At 64.1% G+C, this 16,470-nt stretch overlaps 1 protein-coding gene across 6 annotated transcripts; it reads right to left on the minus strand.

Moving 5' to 3' along the window:
• Positions 1-3,760: 3,760 nt before the first annotated feature.
• On the minus strand, positions 3,761-15,131 carry MBD3 (methyl-CpG binding domain protein 3). Of its 6 annotated transcripts, none has more exons than XM_058537803.1 (7): positions 15,052-15,131; positions 9,025-9,184; positions 8,386-8,523; positions 7,429-7,519; positions 6,896-7,073; positions 5,243-5,439; positions 3,761-5,134 (listed from the first exon to the last, which is right to left on the minus strand). In XM_058537803.1, the coding sequence occupies exons 1-7, from the start codon at positions 15,063-15,065 to the stop codon at positions 4,830-4,832; spliced, it is 1,083 nt and encodes a 360-aa protein (XP_058393786.1). In that variant the 5' UTR covers positions 15,066-15,131; the 3' UTR covers positions 3,761-4,829. The 6 variants fall into 6 exon arrangements, with proteins under 6 accessions (XP_058393786.1, XP_058393788.1, XP_058393787.1 ...); XM_058537805.1 differs by lacking the exon at positions 15,052-15,131 and adding an exon at positions 13,060-14,451; XM_058537804.1 differs by lacking the exon at positions 15,052-15,131 and adding an exon at positions 11,081-11,465.
• Positions 15,132-16,470: the final 1,339 nt, after the last annotated feature.

Genomic DNA, 16,470 nt, shown 5'->3' on the forward strand with positions numbered 1-16,470 from the left:
TATTTTTTAAGTTTTAAAAAAGTGTCCTTTGAGAGCTTCATTTGGAAATGTCTGTGGATGAAAACAGCATCAAAACCCCCCAGGGTGGGGAGCAGGTGGGCATGGAGGAGAGTGGAGATGGTGGCTTGGTGGGGGCTGCCGGTGGGCACCTAGGGGTCTGTTTTATCTGCTTACTTTTTGCATATATTTAAAATCTAAATGAGGCAATCCTTAATGTCAGGGAAAGACAGTGTTGGAGACAGGGCCCCCACTAGAGCCCCCGGGACCAGTGATGGCCGACGGGGCCGCCTGCTCTCCCCCACGGCCACCCAGGGACCCTCTGTCCCCTCCGTGCTGGCTCCCCACGCCTCTGGGGCGGGATCTGTGCGCAAACTTCAGGTTCCCTGAGCCCCTGAAATCTTTTTTTTTTTTTTTAATACTATTTTTTAATTTTTTCGTGAGGAAGACCAGCCCTGAGCTAACATCTGCGTCCTCCTCTTTTTGCTGAGGGAGACTGGCCCTGGGCTAACATCCGTGCCCATCTTCCTCCACTTTATATGGGACGCCGCCACAGCATTGTCTCGCCAAGCGGTGCGTCGGTCGGTGCTAGCCTGGGATCCGAACCGGCGAACCCCAGGCCGCCGCAGCAGAGCGCGCACACCCAACCGCTTGCGCCACCAGGTCAGCCCCGAAATTTTTTATTTATTTACTTATTTTTTATTTTTTTGTGAGGAAGATCAGCCCTGAGCTAACATCCATACTAATCCTCCTCCATTTTTTTTGGCTGAGGAAGACCGGCTCTGAGCTAACATCTATTGACAGTCCTCCTCTGTTGTATTTTCCCCAAAGCCCCAGTAGATAGTTGTGTGTCATAGCTGCACATCCTTCTAGTTGCTGTATGTGGGACGCGGCCTCAGCGTGGCCGGAGAAGCGGTGCGTCGGTGCGCGCCCGGGATCCGAACCCGGGCCGCCAGCAGCAGAGCACAAGCACTTAACCGCTAAGCCACGGGGCCGGCCCGAAATCTTTTATTTTTAGATTGAGATATGATCCACGTACATCAAAGTTCGCCCTTTTAAAGTACACAATTCAGTGGTTTTTAGCAAATTCGAGTTGTGCAATCATCACTCTCAATTTGAGAACATTATCATCAGCCAAAAACAACCCTGTGTCTTGAGTCGTCACACCCACCCCCCTAAGCCCCCCAGCCCCTGGCAGCCACCATCCACCCTCTGTCTCTGTGGAGTGACCCGTCTCTGACACTCCAAGGAAACAGAGCCGGACACCGTGTGGCTGTATCCGCCAGGGTCCTCCAGAGAAACAGAACCGCTAGGACACGTGGAGACAGAGAACGGGGAGCTTGATGGCGGCTCACGTGGTTATGGGGCTGACAAGTCCCACGGTCTGCTCCTGGAAGCTGCAGACCCAGGAGGGCCCGCGGGGCGACTCAGTGCGAGGCGGACAGCCCGGGAACCAGGAGCCCCGTGTCCCAGGGCAGGAGGGGCTGGACGACCCAGCTCAGGAAGGAAGAATGCGCCCCTCCTCCCGCTTTGTGTTCCATGCGGCCCCTGATGGATTGGGTGATGCCCACGTAGGGGCAGCGATCTCTTTACTTGGTCTACTGGATGAAATGCTGGTCTCCTCCAGAGGCTCCTGCACAGACACACCCAGGAATAGTGTTCTACCAGCTCCCCGGGCATCTCAGGCCAGGCAAGTTGACACATAAAATTAACATCACGGTGGCCTTCTGTGTCTGGTTCTCTCACTGAGCGTCGTGTGTTCAGGGTCCGTCCACGGTGTGTCAGGGCCTCACTCCTCTTCATGGCTGTGTCATATTCCAGTGTGTGGGTGGACACTTTCCCATAACCTTTCATTCGTTGATGGACGCCTGGGTCGTTTCTACTTTTTGAGCCCCTGGAATGTTGAACAAGCCTTACCTGGTCTTACAGGGAGTGTCTGGCTCTCCCCCACCCCCTATCCTCCCAAGGCTAAGAATCCCTGTTCTAGAATGTTGCTGTCCGCTAGAACTTTCCGGATGATGGAGATGTTCTCCGTCTGCTCTGTCCAGTTCGGTAGCCACCGGCCCCGTGTGGCCAGGGCAGCTGAGAAACGGAATGTTTAATTCGTTGAGCTTAAATAGCCACATGTGGCTGGTGGCCATCCTGTCGGACTGTTCTTGAAATTCAAAGAAGCCAGTTCCTCTGCTCCAGGGGGTCCCGCCACCCCTTCTCTGACCCATAAACTCCCAACTTGTCCTGTTAGGCACCATGGCCTCGGGTCGCCCCCTGGCTCCCTCCCTCGGCAAACCCCGTGGATCTGAGTTCAAACAGTTTCAAGCCTTCTGTGGCAACCACTCGCTCCCCTTGAGGGGACACTGGGGACAAAGGCCGGGGGCTGGAATGACCTTGGAGGTGAGGCTGCAGCGGCCGGGCCGTGCTGGGCCAGGGCTGCCTCGTCAGACGATGGGGAGTCTTATCTTCAGGGTAATGTGGTCGGAGGATTAATGTCTCCCAAAGACGTCCTCCTCCTGGTCCCGGGACCTGTGGACGTGTCACCTCACATGGTTAAGGGACTTTGCAGGTGGATTAAGTTAATGCCCCTGAGATAGGGGATGACCCTGGATTCCCGGGGGCCCCGTGTCATCACAGTGTCCAGGACGGGCTCGGGTGCGCAGGGCCCCACGTGGGGCTGGGGGCATTTCACCTCCGCCAAACACTGAGCGGCCAGAACCCAGCCCGTCCTCCCTCCTGAGGTCCCGAGGTCGGTGGCCGCTCAGGGCCTCTGAGCTCAGGGGCTGGGTCAGCAGCACAGGGGCTGGAGTTGGGGAGGCCCAAGGTCTCAGGCAAGCCGGACCCCTCTCTGGCTGGTGCCCATGGGCGAGTCGCTCACCCGAGCCTCAGTTTCCCCCTCGGGAGCTGCTGCCGATTCCGGGTGGCAGGGCTGACTGCAGAGTAAAGAGTGCGTCGGGGCGGGGTGCCGCTCGGGCAAGCGATGGGGAGGCAGAGACCCCCATGTAGTAGAGGTGAGGAGGGCCACCAGGCCCGGACCAGCTGTGGGATGGGGACAGAAGGCCTGGGGGCGCCAGGCAGCTGGGGAGGGGTCCTGGGCCCCCACCTGCACCCTGGCCCCTGGGGGGACAGACTGTGGCCTGCAGACGGGGGCAGGGGCTAGCCGGGCAGGTGGGCGGCCGGGGTTCTCCCACTCCTGCGCCCAGCCTTGAGGTCGGGAGAGCAGCTGGCGATGGCCACTGGACGAGGGTGGTGGGGGCGCTGGAGGGGCTGGGGTGGCCGATGTCAGCGCTGGCCTGGGGGCAGCAGGGCTGGCTCAGCAGCGTCCCCGCGTGCTGGGCTCTGAGGGACCCCCGGGACGCCCCCGCCCAAGCTCCCAGCCCAGACCTGGACCGGCCACCTTGTTTCTTAGGAGTGAACCTGAGAGCGTCTGGTGTCAAGCCACCTGCCCCGGTCCAGGCAGCGGGAGGACCCCACTCTGAACGTGCCCAGGTGTGCCACATCTCCTGGAAGCTTCCATGCCTGGCTCTTGGGCTAACACTGCTGGGACCTGAACGTCAGGCGGCCAGACGCTGCCCCTCTGCCCCCGCGTCCTCCTTGGGGCACAGGGGAGCCCGCTCCCTACCCCGGGAAAGGCTGGCCCCTGTCCCGCTGACTCCCCGGTCATCGTCTAGCCCGTGGTATGGTGACAAACACAAGACGCAGGCGCCGTAGGGCTCAGGGGACCCGACCCCGAGGCCCAGGTTCCTGTGACTCAGGACACACATACTCGGTCTTCAGAATTCAACCACACGCGCCCGGGATGGCTTTATTCGGTCCCACAGGCCCCCCTGCGGCCCCGGCCTCGTGAGGGGTGGGCCGACATCCGGCCTCAGGGGAGGGGCCTTTCTGGGGTGCCCTGCCTGTGGCGCCCAGCCACGGCCACGGCCCACGCGGGGCAGAGCCCACCCCCAGCAGCGGCGGCCGTAGCTCTGGAAGATTTGTGCTTCGACTTGACACTGGAGGATGCGGTCAGCTGGGGTCCCAGGCCAACGGCGGGCAGCGACCTCCCCCACTCTGAGGGGGGCCCCCATCATCCCCACCCCCGGATCGGCCAGGGCATCCAGCCAAGTGAGGCCACCACCCGGGTCCTTCCCGACGGTCACAGGCTGCTGGGCAGGGCCGAGTGGGGACGGGGGCTATGGGTGGGGCTCCCCTGGACGACCCCTCTGTGGGCTTAAGGCCGATGCGGGGCAGGGCAGACAGGCCCCCGAGGGCACTCCCGAGCCGAGGGGAGGGGATGGAAGCTGCCCTCACCAAGGCACTCGGGCCGGACTCCAACACCCCTGCGCCCAGAGCTCCCTGAGGCTGCTGCTCCGGACGCCTGGTGCTGGGAAATGCTTGGCCGTAAATGCACCCGGGACAGGAAGGCAGAGGAGCCGCGGCCGCCACAGCCCCGAGAGCCGGGCCTCACTGTCCCTGGGAACAGGGGAAACTGAGGCACGAGGTCGGCAATAGCAGAGGTGCCTCGGAGCCCTGGCCTGGTGCGTCCAGCCACGCTTCCTCCAGCCGCGAGCAGTTCTCTCCATCGCCGACGGCTGACCCTCAGAGGAGGCTTCCAGAAGCAAGGGCCAAGTTCACGTCCACGTGCAGCAAACACAAGAGACCAGGCAGGCCAGGCCCGTCTACACCAGGGTTTAGTGAAGGAAGCGTCTGGGCTGTGCCGTCTGCTTCCGGCTGTGCTCCGGGCGTCACGGCTTCGCCCGGTGGGGCAGGCGCACGGGGCAGCCGTCCTGCACCCCCTTCCAGAAGGACTGGCCCTGCAACATCGTCCCACCCCGTGGCGGCTGTCCTGTGTGAGGCGCTCAGGGTGGCGGCCACGGGGCCAAGGTCAGGGGCACGGTGCCCCGAGTCCAGGGGGAGCGGTGACCCCGAGGAGGGGCCTCCTGCAGACGGGCACTCGGGGATCCGGGCCCTTTAGAGAAGAGCAAACGTGGGGTCCGTTGGGCGGGGGCCGTCCTCCAGCCGTGCCCCCAGGCGCCCCTGCGGCCCGGAGAGGGGACACGCCTGGGAAGGGCGAAGAGAGGCCCCCTTCCTCCCGGCCGGGCACCGAGCCTGGTCCTGACGCGCCGAGGGCCGAGTCTGCGGGCGGCCACAGACGGTGGGGCCTCTGGAAGAGAGGGACAGGGCTCGTCGGGGCCCGGCGGGCTGCCCTCCAGGGGATAGGCCTCCAGCCCACGGGCGCCGTGGGCACTGGTCTGGGGCGCGCTGGCGGCACCTGCTCTAGACGCGCTCCATCTCCGGGTCCTGGTCAGGCTCCTCCTCATCCTCGTCCTCGTCCTCCTCGTCGTCCTCGGCGCCCACCTTGTCCAGCGGCGCCTCGCCGTCCCGGGCCAGCTCCTCCACGTGCGCCAGCATGTCGGCCACCAGCGCCTCCTCCAGCCGCTTGCGGACCTGCTGCACCAGCTCCTCCTGCTTCCTGGGGCACAGACCCGCCGCTCAGGGCCCCGCCCGCCTCCGGGAAGCCCAGGGCCAGCAGGGAGGGACGTGCGGACGCGTGGGCCGGTCACCTCGGGGGCAGAGCGTCCCCTGGCCCCGGCCTGCGGCCCTCTGACACAGCCTTCCCGATCAGACGCCCCTGCCGGGCCCAGACCGGGGGCTCCTCGTCCCGGGACACACTCCACACGCTCCCTGGGGCCTGCCCGCTCACTTCTGCCGCTGCCCCCTCCCCGCGGAGACCCCTCCCTGCCAACATGGGGGCCACCTGCCCGCCCCGTCTAGTGCCTCTGAGCCTTCATGATCACGAAAGCAGGGTGCGCCAAGAGAAAAGACCCCGCCAGGGTAACAGGCTCTCCAGGAGGCGGCCTCGGGGTGGGGAGCGGCTCTCCCGTCCCCGAGGTCCGGACACGGCCGTCGGCCCAGTCTGCAGGCTGCCCTCCTGCCTGCACGTCCACTGGAACGGGGTGTCTGTCTCCAGTTCTGGCCAACGCCGGCCAGGCCCTGTCCCCGCGAGGCCTCCCCTCCCTCCCACTGCTCCCGTTAGCCCCGCGGGGTCCCTCCCTCCGCACCGCTGGCCACTCCTCTCGCTCCAGACAGGACCGGACCCAGCGACTAACCCACGGTCTCAGTTTCCGTCTCAGCGGCTTTCCTACTTCTAGAAGTTCTGCCGAGCTTTACGGACCTGCCTGTCTTTCCCCACAGGCGAGCTCTCCTCTTACTCCCCCTCTCCTGGGGGCGCTCGTCCCGTGTGCCCACCACGCACGGGCACGGGGCTCGCTCCGCACCCACGTGGCTTTCCACTGTCCCGAGACAGAAACCCAGGCGCCCACGACGCGCCCGCGTGGGCCCGGAGAGCTCCTTTAGGCCCTCGTGCCGATGGTTTCAAGTCTAAAAGGACGTGTTTTATCCCGGTCGCACTTCCAGATGTTTCCACTCGGGTGCCAGTTCAATCCACCTCTTCACCAGGAGGTTCCAGCCAACTGCCGCCTCCCGCTCTCAGCCCACTGGCACCTGGCACCACACACAGGGCCCGCCACACGGAGGCCCAGCATCCAAGCCCCGGGACATCCAGCTTCACCCCCACTACACCCTGTCCCTGTCACGTGCCACCCCCGCCACTCCGGGCCCCTCCTGCGCCCACCACAGCCGGCACCCCCAGCAGGCACATGGAAGGCCTCACGCCCTCAGGGTGGGCAGGGCCCACGCGGAGCCCGCCAACACGGGGGAACAAGCACCTTCTCTTCGCAAGAACGTCCCTGCAGAGCAGGACCCTGGGCTCCCTCCCACAGGCCACGTCTGCCAGTCCTCGCTGAGGACCTCCAGAGGGGCAGCGTCCCGACGCTCTCTAACAGTGGGACCCTCACCCGGCTACTTCTGCTCACACCCCGGGCAGCCACACCGCCGCTGGCCAGCGAGGGGGGCGGGCAGCTACCTGATGTCCTCGTCGGTCACCATGAAGGCCTTGCAGAGCGGCTGGGCCGTGTTGAGCCACACGCCGGGGTTCTTCTCCACGGCAGCCGAGAGCTGCCCGGTGATGGGCATGGTGCTGGTGTGCAGGGCGCTGGCAATGGCCGAGAGCAGGGTCTCATCCGTGCAGCCAGGTCCCACACCTAGCAGGGCGCAGGGGGCAGTCACCACCAGGCCCTGGGCCTCCCTCCCGACCTCAGGTTTTCGTCCCCAACCCCCCGTGTGGGCCTGCGGTCACGGGGGACAGAGCAGCACAAGCCACGCGTTCTCAGCGATGGCGTGGCTCTGTGTTTATGGTGCAGGAGCAAAACCACACGGCCACGTCTTTCTGGGACCCCCCATGACAGACACGCCCTGCAGGTCCATAGCCCGCCAGGCCGTCTCCAGGACCAGGAACCGGGGGGCCTCCCCGGCGGTCCACGGGGGAGGGAGGGCGGGGGGGCCCCTCCCCCGGCGCCCTCAGCCACCGCCCCCTCCCGACCCCCAGGGCACCCTCACCTTGCAAGCCCTTGGGGAGGTCCATGGTCTGCACGAGCTCCTCGGCGATGTCGAAGGCATTCAGGCCGCTCAGTTTCTTCTCCCAGAAGAGCTGCCGCCAGAGACACACGTGAGGCCACGGGCCAGCCCGGCCCCCACAACACGCGGCCCCGCGCAGTGGGGACGGTGGCGGTCTCAGTGTGACCTCTGACCCCACACTTGCCAGGGCTGCTCGAGCCCCCACTGGGGAAATGAGGGTGCGTGGACCCTAGGTCCGTTCTCCTGGGCAGAGAAACTCCAGCCTTGATTTTCAGCAGGAGGAGGACCCAGGACGTCAGACTCACCATCAGCGTGGACGGCGATGGTTCCCATAAGATGACCGTCCCTGCCACCTGGGTCTCCGACCCCACCGAGGGACAGCCCCCCACACCCTGAAGTCGGGGTGCGGTGGTCCAAGCCCCACCTAGGGCTGAGCTCAAGGCCCACCAGGGGGCTCAGGGGACACGGCCTTGGTTACCCCCTCCCACAGCCCGGGCACCGTCCACAGGTGCTGCCCTGTGCCGACAGGGGACCCGGGAGCCCCTGGAAGGGGCAACGAGCTCCAGCCCTCGGCCTCCACACAGGACCCCGGGGAGAGAGTCCTGAGGCTGATCCCATACACGGGGGACACCCAGACACAGGTTTCTGAACTGCTACTTAGTGGCTACGACCCAAATGCCACCTGGGGGGCTGGTGACGGCAGGGGCCTCGCCCTGGGGTCCCCGTGAGCGTGCCCCCTGCCAGCCGCACCCTGGCTCTCTAGCGGGCATTTGGAAGGACGTGTGGAAACACGGTAAGTCTTGGTTTTTGAAAAGCAGGTTATACAGCTGCGCACACACTGCTATTGAAAACAACCCCCAAAACTGAACGACCTGGCCGAGGCGGTGGCCAGAGGGAGCCGCGTCCCGCAGCGTCCGCGCGTGGCCGTGTCCGGCTCACCTGCCGGGGCTGCTCCACTGCCTTCTGGGGGTCACTCTTCACCTTGTTGCTGGGGTGGTTGGTGATCTTGGTCACTGGCTGCTTGAAGATGGACGCCGTCTGCCTGACGGGGAGGGCCGTGTTCAGGTCGGGCTTGCCCTGCGGAGACATGCACGCTGGCACCGGGCCGGGTCCTCTGCGGCTTTCCCAGTCAGCGGAGGAAACCATCCCCGGGCTCCGGGGAACAGACCTCGTGGCCCTCGGTCACCAGTGCACCCCATGGCACCCAGGGATCCGGAGGGGACGCCAAGCCCACTGCCCGCAGGGGCCGTGGTCGGGGCCCCGGACGCATGCCTGCCCCGTCCTCGCCTCCTGCTCTCGTTCTCTGAGAAGTCCCGTGAACACGCGGCCATCAGAGACTGGGGCACAGCGTCACTGGGTGCCCGCGTGTTGGGAGGAAAAGCCTGGCAGATGCACCTAGGCGCCCGGGCCCTCTCTCCACGCCCCTGGAGCTTCCAAATTCCCCTCCCCGAACAGCCACGATTTTAACACCAGGACAAGTAAGCTACGAGAACAGCTCTCTTCCCACCAAGAGTGGACCGTGACGGCGCGCCCGGCGCGGCGCGGCCCCTCCTGACCCGAGGGCGGCGGGCGGCTCACCTTGACCTGGCTGGAGGAGTCGTAGCGGACGCGCTGCCGGCTCTTGTTCATCTTGCCCATCAGCATCTTGCCCGTGCGGAAGTCGAAGGTGCTCAGGTCCATGGAGCCCCCCAGGTACCGCGCCAGCTGGGGCTTGCTCCGGAACTTCTTCCCACTCGGGCTGCGGAAAGAGGGGGGGTCAGCAGGGGGCAGGCTGTGGGGGGCCAACCCCCGCCCTGCCCCCAACGCCCCCTCCTGACCAGGACCCAGCGCAGCCGGGGGGCATGGGGCCCACCGCAGACGCCAACCCTGAGAGCAGGGATGAACGCCCCAATACAGAAGGATGGAGCCCAGACCTGGATTTCTAGAACGTTACAGAAACAGAAGGAGGCCGTGTTCTTGAGAAAAGACCCGAGGATAGCAGGTGTTTGAGAGACAGTCCCTAACAGCAGGCTCCTTCTCGTGGTTACAGCATTGGGGGCCAGGGTCTCCGGGAGGCTGGGCTGTGAAATCATAAGACTTGGGGCCAGGACCCCAAACAGCCGCCCAGGCGTGGCCTGTTGGCAGAGTCGGAACCACCTCTCCAGGACACAGTGACGCCAGCCTACAGGGCTGCTGTGGGTGTCCAGTGGGGTGACACTAGAGTGCCCAGCACGGCACCAGGACACGACAGCAACAGCTGGAATGTGACCTGGGGCAGCCACTGTGGAAAACAGTCTGGCAGATGTTCAAACGATTAAACAGCAATTCCACCCTTGGGTGTCTACCCGAGAAATGAAAACACGCGTCCACGCAAAAACTTACACCGAAATGTTCACAGCAATGTGGTGCAGAACAGGCATAAAGGGGAAACAGCCCAAATGCCCATCGATGGATGATGAACCCACACATGTCCACCCACACACTGGAATACGACACAGCCGTGAAAAGGAGTGAAGCCCTGACACAGCCACACCATGGATGGACCCTGAACACACGATGCTCAGTGAGAGAACCAGACACAGAACGACACACAGTGTGTGATTCCAGTGATGTGAAATGTCCAGAACAGGCGCATCCACAGACAGAACGTGGGTTTGTGGTCGTCAGGGGCTGGGGAGGGGGTGGGGACTGACTGGTAATGAGCACAGAGTGTCTTCTTGGGGTGATAGAATGCTCTAGAGTTAGATAGGGAGACATTGCACAACTCTGTGCAGATCCTGATAACCACTGACTTGCACTGTGGATGGGTGACGGTGTGAATTACAGCCCCACTGAGTTGTTAGAAAAACAGCACTCGTGTGGCACTCGGTGGGCCTGGTGCCTTTCTAAGCATGTTTGTGCCACAAACTCGAAACAGTCACTCTCAGTCACAGCTCATCTGTCTGAGACTGGCGAGGGGCTGGATTTTGTGTCCCCTGAAAACCTTGAGGACAAGCCCCTAATTCTAGCGAGTGCACGCTTGCCCCCTCCAGCCCGGCTCCACATGTCCCAGCACACGGCAGACGAGGGACGGGGGTGCAGACGAGTGACGGGGGTGCAGACGAGGGGCGAAGGGTGCAGACGAGGGACAGGGGTGCAGACGAGGGTACAGACCAGGGGCGAAGGGGGCAGACGAGGGACAGGGGTGCAGACGAGGGACGGGGGTACAGACGGGGGACGGGGGTGCAGACAAGGGGCGAAGGGGGCAGACGAGGGACAGGGGTACAGACGAGGGGAGAAGGGGGCAGACGAGGGACAGGGGTGCAGACAAGGGATGGGGGTGCAGACAAGGGACAAGGGGCAGATGAGGGAGGAGGGCAGAAGAGCGACAGGGAGGGTAGATGACAGATGGGGGGGCAGACAAGGGGCATGGGGGCAGACGAGGGACGGGGGGGCAGATGAGGGCTGAGGAGGGCAGAAGAGCGACAGGGAGGGTAGATGACAGACGGGGGGGCAAGGGGGGCAGACGAGGGACAGGGAGGGCAGTGTGGAAGCCGGCAGAGCCAGAGGAAGTGATGTGTGGTCGGTGGCACTCAGCTCGGGCAACCCCACCAGGCCCTCTGACCCAGCAAGGTCGCTGCAGAGACTCGTGCTATTTCGCTGGGTCCAGTCTTACCTGCTAGGTCATGGCATCCCAGCACAGACAGCCCGACTGCCTTGGGTTCAGAGGCCACTGAGGACTCTTCTGGAAGATTCCCCTTCCTCTTACACTCTTGAGCTGGCTGCTGTGGACACTGAGCCCATATGCGCAGGGCAGTCCCTGACACAGGCTTCAGATCTGCCCACAGAGGGAAGAGTGGACCCCGGGGAACCCTCGCCAGCATTTCTCCAGTCACCCCACCTGCGCTGTTCTGCCTTTAAGAATGCATGGTAGGGGCCTGTCCCGTGGCGCAGGGATTAAGTGCGCGTGCTCCACGGCTGGCAGCCCGGGTTCGGATCCTGGGTGTGCACCAACGCACCGCTTGTCAGGCCATGCTGTGGCGGCGTCCCATATAAAGTGGAGGAAGATGGGCACGAATGTTAGCCCAGGGCCAGTCTTCCTCAGCAAAAAGAGGAGGACTGGCATGGATGTTAGCTCAGGGCTGATGTTCCTCACACAAAAAATAAATAAAAATGCCTGAGAGCAGGGAAATGGACACAGACCAGCGACTGTTTAGGGCTGGGGGACGGGGGGACAGGGCGGCAACAGTTAAAGAGTCTGGGTTTCTTTTCAGGGGGATGGAAATGTTCTGAAGTGACTGGTGACGGCTGTACGTGTCTGTGAATGAGCTAAATGCCATTCCTGTGTATCCTTCAAAGAGGTGAGGGTACGGGATGTGGATGCTCTCCCAATAAAACTGTTTAAAAAAACAATGATACAACAGCGAAACTACACTAATGGGTGCCAGGGGCTGGGAGAGGGGATGGGGTGAAGGCTGATGGGCCCGGGCTTTCCATTTGGGGTAATGCAATGCTCTGGAACTAGAGTGGTGATGGTTGTACAATGTTGTGAATGTGCTAAAACCGCTGAATTGTACACTTTTAAAGGGTGAATTATACGGAAAGTGAATTATATCTCCATTCTTAAAGGTTCTGCAAATCTGTATTGATGCAGGAAGGTGTCCCTGAAGTTTCACTGAAGGAAAAACACCTGGATTTAATAAAACTGCACGTATAGAAAACAAGCAAGCACTGTAGGCCTTTCTCTGGCGGCAGGCCAACCCCGGGGGTGCAGACAGTGTGCTGGAAGCCCCAGACGGGCCGGGACGGAGAACAGCTCTGGGCTCGGCCCCGTCAATGGTCCAGGAGCCTAGGGCCCGAGGAGATACCCCAGGGGCTGATGCGCAGCCTTGGCGACCTTCCTTCTCCACACCCAAGCTCTGCGTCCAAGGAAGGGGCTGCCGTGGGGGCCTGGAGGTCGGGGGAGGCCCCACAGCGAGGCCACGGGCTGTGGCCCCTCAGCCTGCTGCCCAGGGAAGGGGTCCTCTTGCGTCTCCTACGTGCAGCTCTATTTCTAACACGAGACCATGGGGAGAAGTCCCCTGTGTTCCACACACCCCAAAGGACCACCCCCCAGTCAGGGGGTAACTCCCCGTCTGGAGCGGGGACACTATTTTCACATAGACAACCCCCGGCTGCCACCTCCCATTTCACCCCATGTCCCCGTGACAACAGACCCCGGGAGCAAAGCTGGAGGCCCGGGGCCTCATGTTGGGGGGTGGCCCCCAGGTGACGGTTCAGGAGTCACTCCACCTCTCCCGTACGACAGTTATCCACGATCACACTCGCTCCCTGCCACTCTGGATGAGGCAATGGAGGCCTGCACGTCCCCCAAGGCAGGGCCGGGACCCAGGGCCAGGTGGGCCTGCCCTCTGGATTAAGAGAAAATCTCCTGTTCCTGCTCCTGCCCAGCCTCCTGGTTGGGCAAGGGGCTCCCGCAGGCGGTGAGGGACCCATATTCCAGAAAACACCATCAGGTCCATATCATATCCCCCCAGACCTCCTGCCCACTGGGAAGGAAGGTGACACCCACCCGCCTGCTGGGTCACTCAGGCCAGAGCCCTGGGAGTAGTGCTGGACCCCGTGCCCCCTTATCTCCTTGTCTCAGGCCCTCACCTCTCAATGGAGCCGGAGAAAACCTGAAATCGCAGCTCTCCAGCCCATTTGGAGATTCCCCCTGCTTTTCCCCTCCGCCAGACCCCCACGCTCGGGGCTAAGGCCCCGAGAGGCCCCCGAGCAGGTGGAGAGATGATGATCTCGGGGCGCTCCAGGAGCCCTCAGCCTCCCAGGCCTCTGCACCAGCCTGGACCACCTCCCCGCTCCACTGTCAGGGCTCATCTGTCACCTCCTCCTAGAAACCCTCCCTGATGGCCCCAATCTCATCAGGCACCCCCCTTATCAGCCCCCACAGACCCCTGCAACTCTCAGCATGCGTCACCACTTAGAACAGGGTGACGGCTGGTGCATCAGCTGTCACCCAGGAGGGGAGGGCCCAGGGCTCACTCCCGGCTGAAGGACCAGGACCCGGCAATGCCAGACACCCAGCAGGTGCTGCAGAGACTAAAAAGACAGGCACCGGCTTCAGTCTTTAGATCCAAAAGGAAGAGACCAGCACACAAGCCCGCGTGGAATGAAACAAGGCAGGCGGTTCCTGGCCTGAGGGCTCCATGTTCTGACCCAGGAGGACAGAACTCCGAGGATTTAGGTTTTCTAAAGCGCCAGCAGGGAGCGACCTCACAGAGGGTGGCAGTGAAGGGGAATGGACACACGTATCCCCGAGACGCTGCTTGCAATGTCACTTTCAGTGACTGAGGTTACAGAGTCCCGGTCAACTGCTGTACCCACTTGGGGGCCCCCAGTCTGGCTCCCCATCGCTGCCCTGCACTTCTCGGAAACCGGAACCCAAGCCCGTCCTGTGGCCGTCCCTTCCCTGCTCGCTTCCCCCACTCCTCCCAAAACAGGGCTAGCAAAGCCCACGGGGCCCCGGTGCCGGGTGGATGGAGCGCGGTCCTGCCTCTCTGCGGGGGCACCCAGCCAGTCTCCGGACCCACGACGCGCCGCACACCCCCCAGCACCCGCTGGCACTCAACACGTGGCAGATGCCCCACACGCTTTCTTTTCACCAGGGTCCCGAAGCAAAGGGGAGGGAACCATCAAACCTGGCTCAGAAACAAAAGAATCTTCCACCAATCAGGGAAAAAAAAAAAGGGAGAAGGCAAACAGCAGGTGGCCTACTGTCCGGGGCTGAGCTGCGTACCGCCCCCTCACTCTTTGTTCCTCAGAAGGAAACCTGCCACCCCTCCCCGGCCAAGGGCAGCCCCTCCTTTCAATTTGGGGAGAAGGGGCTCTTAAAGCCTCAGACTCCAGGAACGTCCACGCAGAGACCAGCGTGTCCTTAGCTCGGTGCTTCGGTCCCTAATCTCTCCGACCGGAGGCGACACGACCCCGGGGGTGGCGCTCTCGGAATGTGCCCACGGACGGAGGAGGGAAAGCCCCGGCCACCCTGGGAAAGGCCCGGGAACCCGCATTCCTAGGCACGCCCTCCCCGACCCCCCAGAGCGAACCCTGCTCCCCGAAACTACCCGCCTCGGGGCGCGCGCGGCCCCGGGAGCGCCCCACGCGGAGCAAAGGGACAGCCCAGCCCCCACCCCCGCCTCCCAGCGGCGTCTGGCCCGCGCCCGGCGCCCCTCGCCCCGCCGGCAGCTTGGCCACGGCCGCCGAACAAAGGCCGCCACCAACCCGGGGCCAGACCGAGCGCCATGCGGCCCCGCGGGGGACGCACTCGCACTAGGCCGGGGCCCCGCCGGGCACGCACGCGCACTGGGCCGGGGCCGCCGCCGCGCGCCAGCACGCACGCGCCCTGGGCCTCGCGCCGGCACGCAGGCACGCACGCACACACGCACGACGCACGCGCGGGGCCCAGGCCGCGGCCCGGGTCGGGGCGCCCAGGCCGCCGCAGAGACCGCTGGGAGGCGCCCGTTGGGGCCCTGCCCGGCCGGCACGTTCATTCACCTATAGTAAAAGACATCCCTGTGGCCGGCCGACAGCCCCGACCTTCTGGGCACTTCTTCCCTCTCCCAGCCCTGCGGGAGCGCCGGGCACTCCCACCTCTTCCGCTCCATCGCGCCCGGCTCCTCGGCCCGCCGCCGCCGCCGCCGCCGCCCGGACCCCCGCTCGCCGCCGCCGCCTCAGCTGCCGCCGCCGCCACTTGCCGCGGCTGTTCCGGCCCGCGGGCCCCCGCCCTCCGCCCCCAGCCGGGCGCGCGCCGGCTTTGCCACCCTCTCGGCCCCCTCCCCGCGCTCGCCAGCCCCCGCTCGGGGGGCCCGCTCCGCCCACCCGCCCGCGCGCGGGGCCCCGTACTGCGCAGGCGCGGCGCAGGGCACGCCCCGCGGCGGCGGCGCCAATCAGCGCGCGGGCAGGGGGCGGGGTTTGTGGCCGCGCGGGGATCCTCCTGTCCCGCTCCTGCGCCCTGGCCACGCGAGGGGTCCGAGTCGGGACCGCGCTCCCTGATCGCTGTGGCGCTGTCGGGCCCGCGGGTCTTGCTCCCCTATTTTGCTCCCACGTCCCCGCCTGAATCCCGGGATGCCCATCAAGGCCGGTCTTCCATCCCTCCGCCTTTCTGGTCTCCCAGCGTCCAGGCTCTTCACTGGCGTCCGCCTCGGGGGCCATTGTCGGTGACCACCCCTCTCCACACTCCAAATCCCACCCAGCGCTTCTCTAACACCTCGGAGTCCGGGAGTCCGCCCCCTTCCCCCCGCCTCCACCGCATCCAGCCACCATCTGTCGCCTGGGGAGTCCAGGACCTTACTATGGAATCTCCCGCCCCGACTTTTGTCGCCCTGCCCACGCGATCCCGTCCCCTCCCCAGCCAGAGGGTCCACGTGGCTCCCCACCACCCCACTCCGCCTCAGTCTCTCCCCTGGCTGAATTGCTCCCCGCCCCCCCCAGGGCAGAGCCTGGCCGGCCCAGCGCAGGTGCTTAAGAAAAGATTGCTGAATCAGTGGACAGAGCTGTGGCCAGTGCCAGGAGCAGGCTGGACCTCCTGATGGGTCTGTCCTAGCTTTAGTTGCGGGGCGAGGGAGGAGGATGCGAGTGAGAAGGCCCCAGGCTCCACGCAGGGAAGCAGAGGGGTGGTCCACACCTGGATCGCCTTTGCAGTTGTCTTCCCAGCCCTGCGGCCCCGTGATTCACGCTCAGGTTGGAGGCAGGTCCTGGGCTGGAAACCCAAGACCCGGGCAGGCAGGTGTCACTTGTTTATTTATTTTAAAGTCTTCAGGTAAGTGCAGCTTCTCACAGTTCCTTATGTCCCCTTCCCTCCTGGGTTCCCCAGGGGCTGCTCTCTCACAGTAAGTGGCCAGGCGGGCACCCTGAATGGGCGGTCACCACGTCACAAAGCTGGTTGGGGCACTGGATTGCTGTCTGCACAGTTCAGGTCGGAACCCAGGACCTCAGGACCCTGGCCTTCCGCGGCGGGCAATGCTCTCAACCGCTGGCTGGGTGTTCTTCCCACGTGTACGATGTTACCTC

Source organism: Diceros bicornis, unplaced genomic scaffold (genome assembly GCF_020826845.1).
Source record: "Diceros bicornis minor isolate mBicDic1 unplaced genomic scaffold, mDicBic1.mat.cur scaffold_67_ctg1, whole genome shotgun sequence".
Taxonomy (NCBI): domain Eukaryota; kingdom Metazoa; phylum Chordata; class Mammalia; order Perissodactyla; family Rhinocerotidae; genus Diceros; species Diceros bicornis.

Excerpts from the sequence above, each read along its gene's own strand:
- MBD3 (XM_058537802.1), bottom strand. The coding sequence starts at position 9,845 with ATGCCTGTTCTGCACCACATTGCTGTGAACATTTCGGT. Across the intron at positions 9,185-9,807 it reads ATTGCTGTGAACATTTCGGT|CCCGAGTGGGAAGAAGTTCC; the intron begins GTAAGTTTTTGC and ends CTCTTTCCGCAG. Across the intron at positions 8,524-9,024 it reads ACTCCTCCAGCCAGGTCAAG|GGCAAGCCCGACCTGAACAC; the intron begins GTGAGCCGCCCG and ends ATGTCTCCGCAG.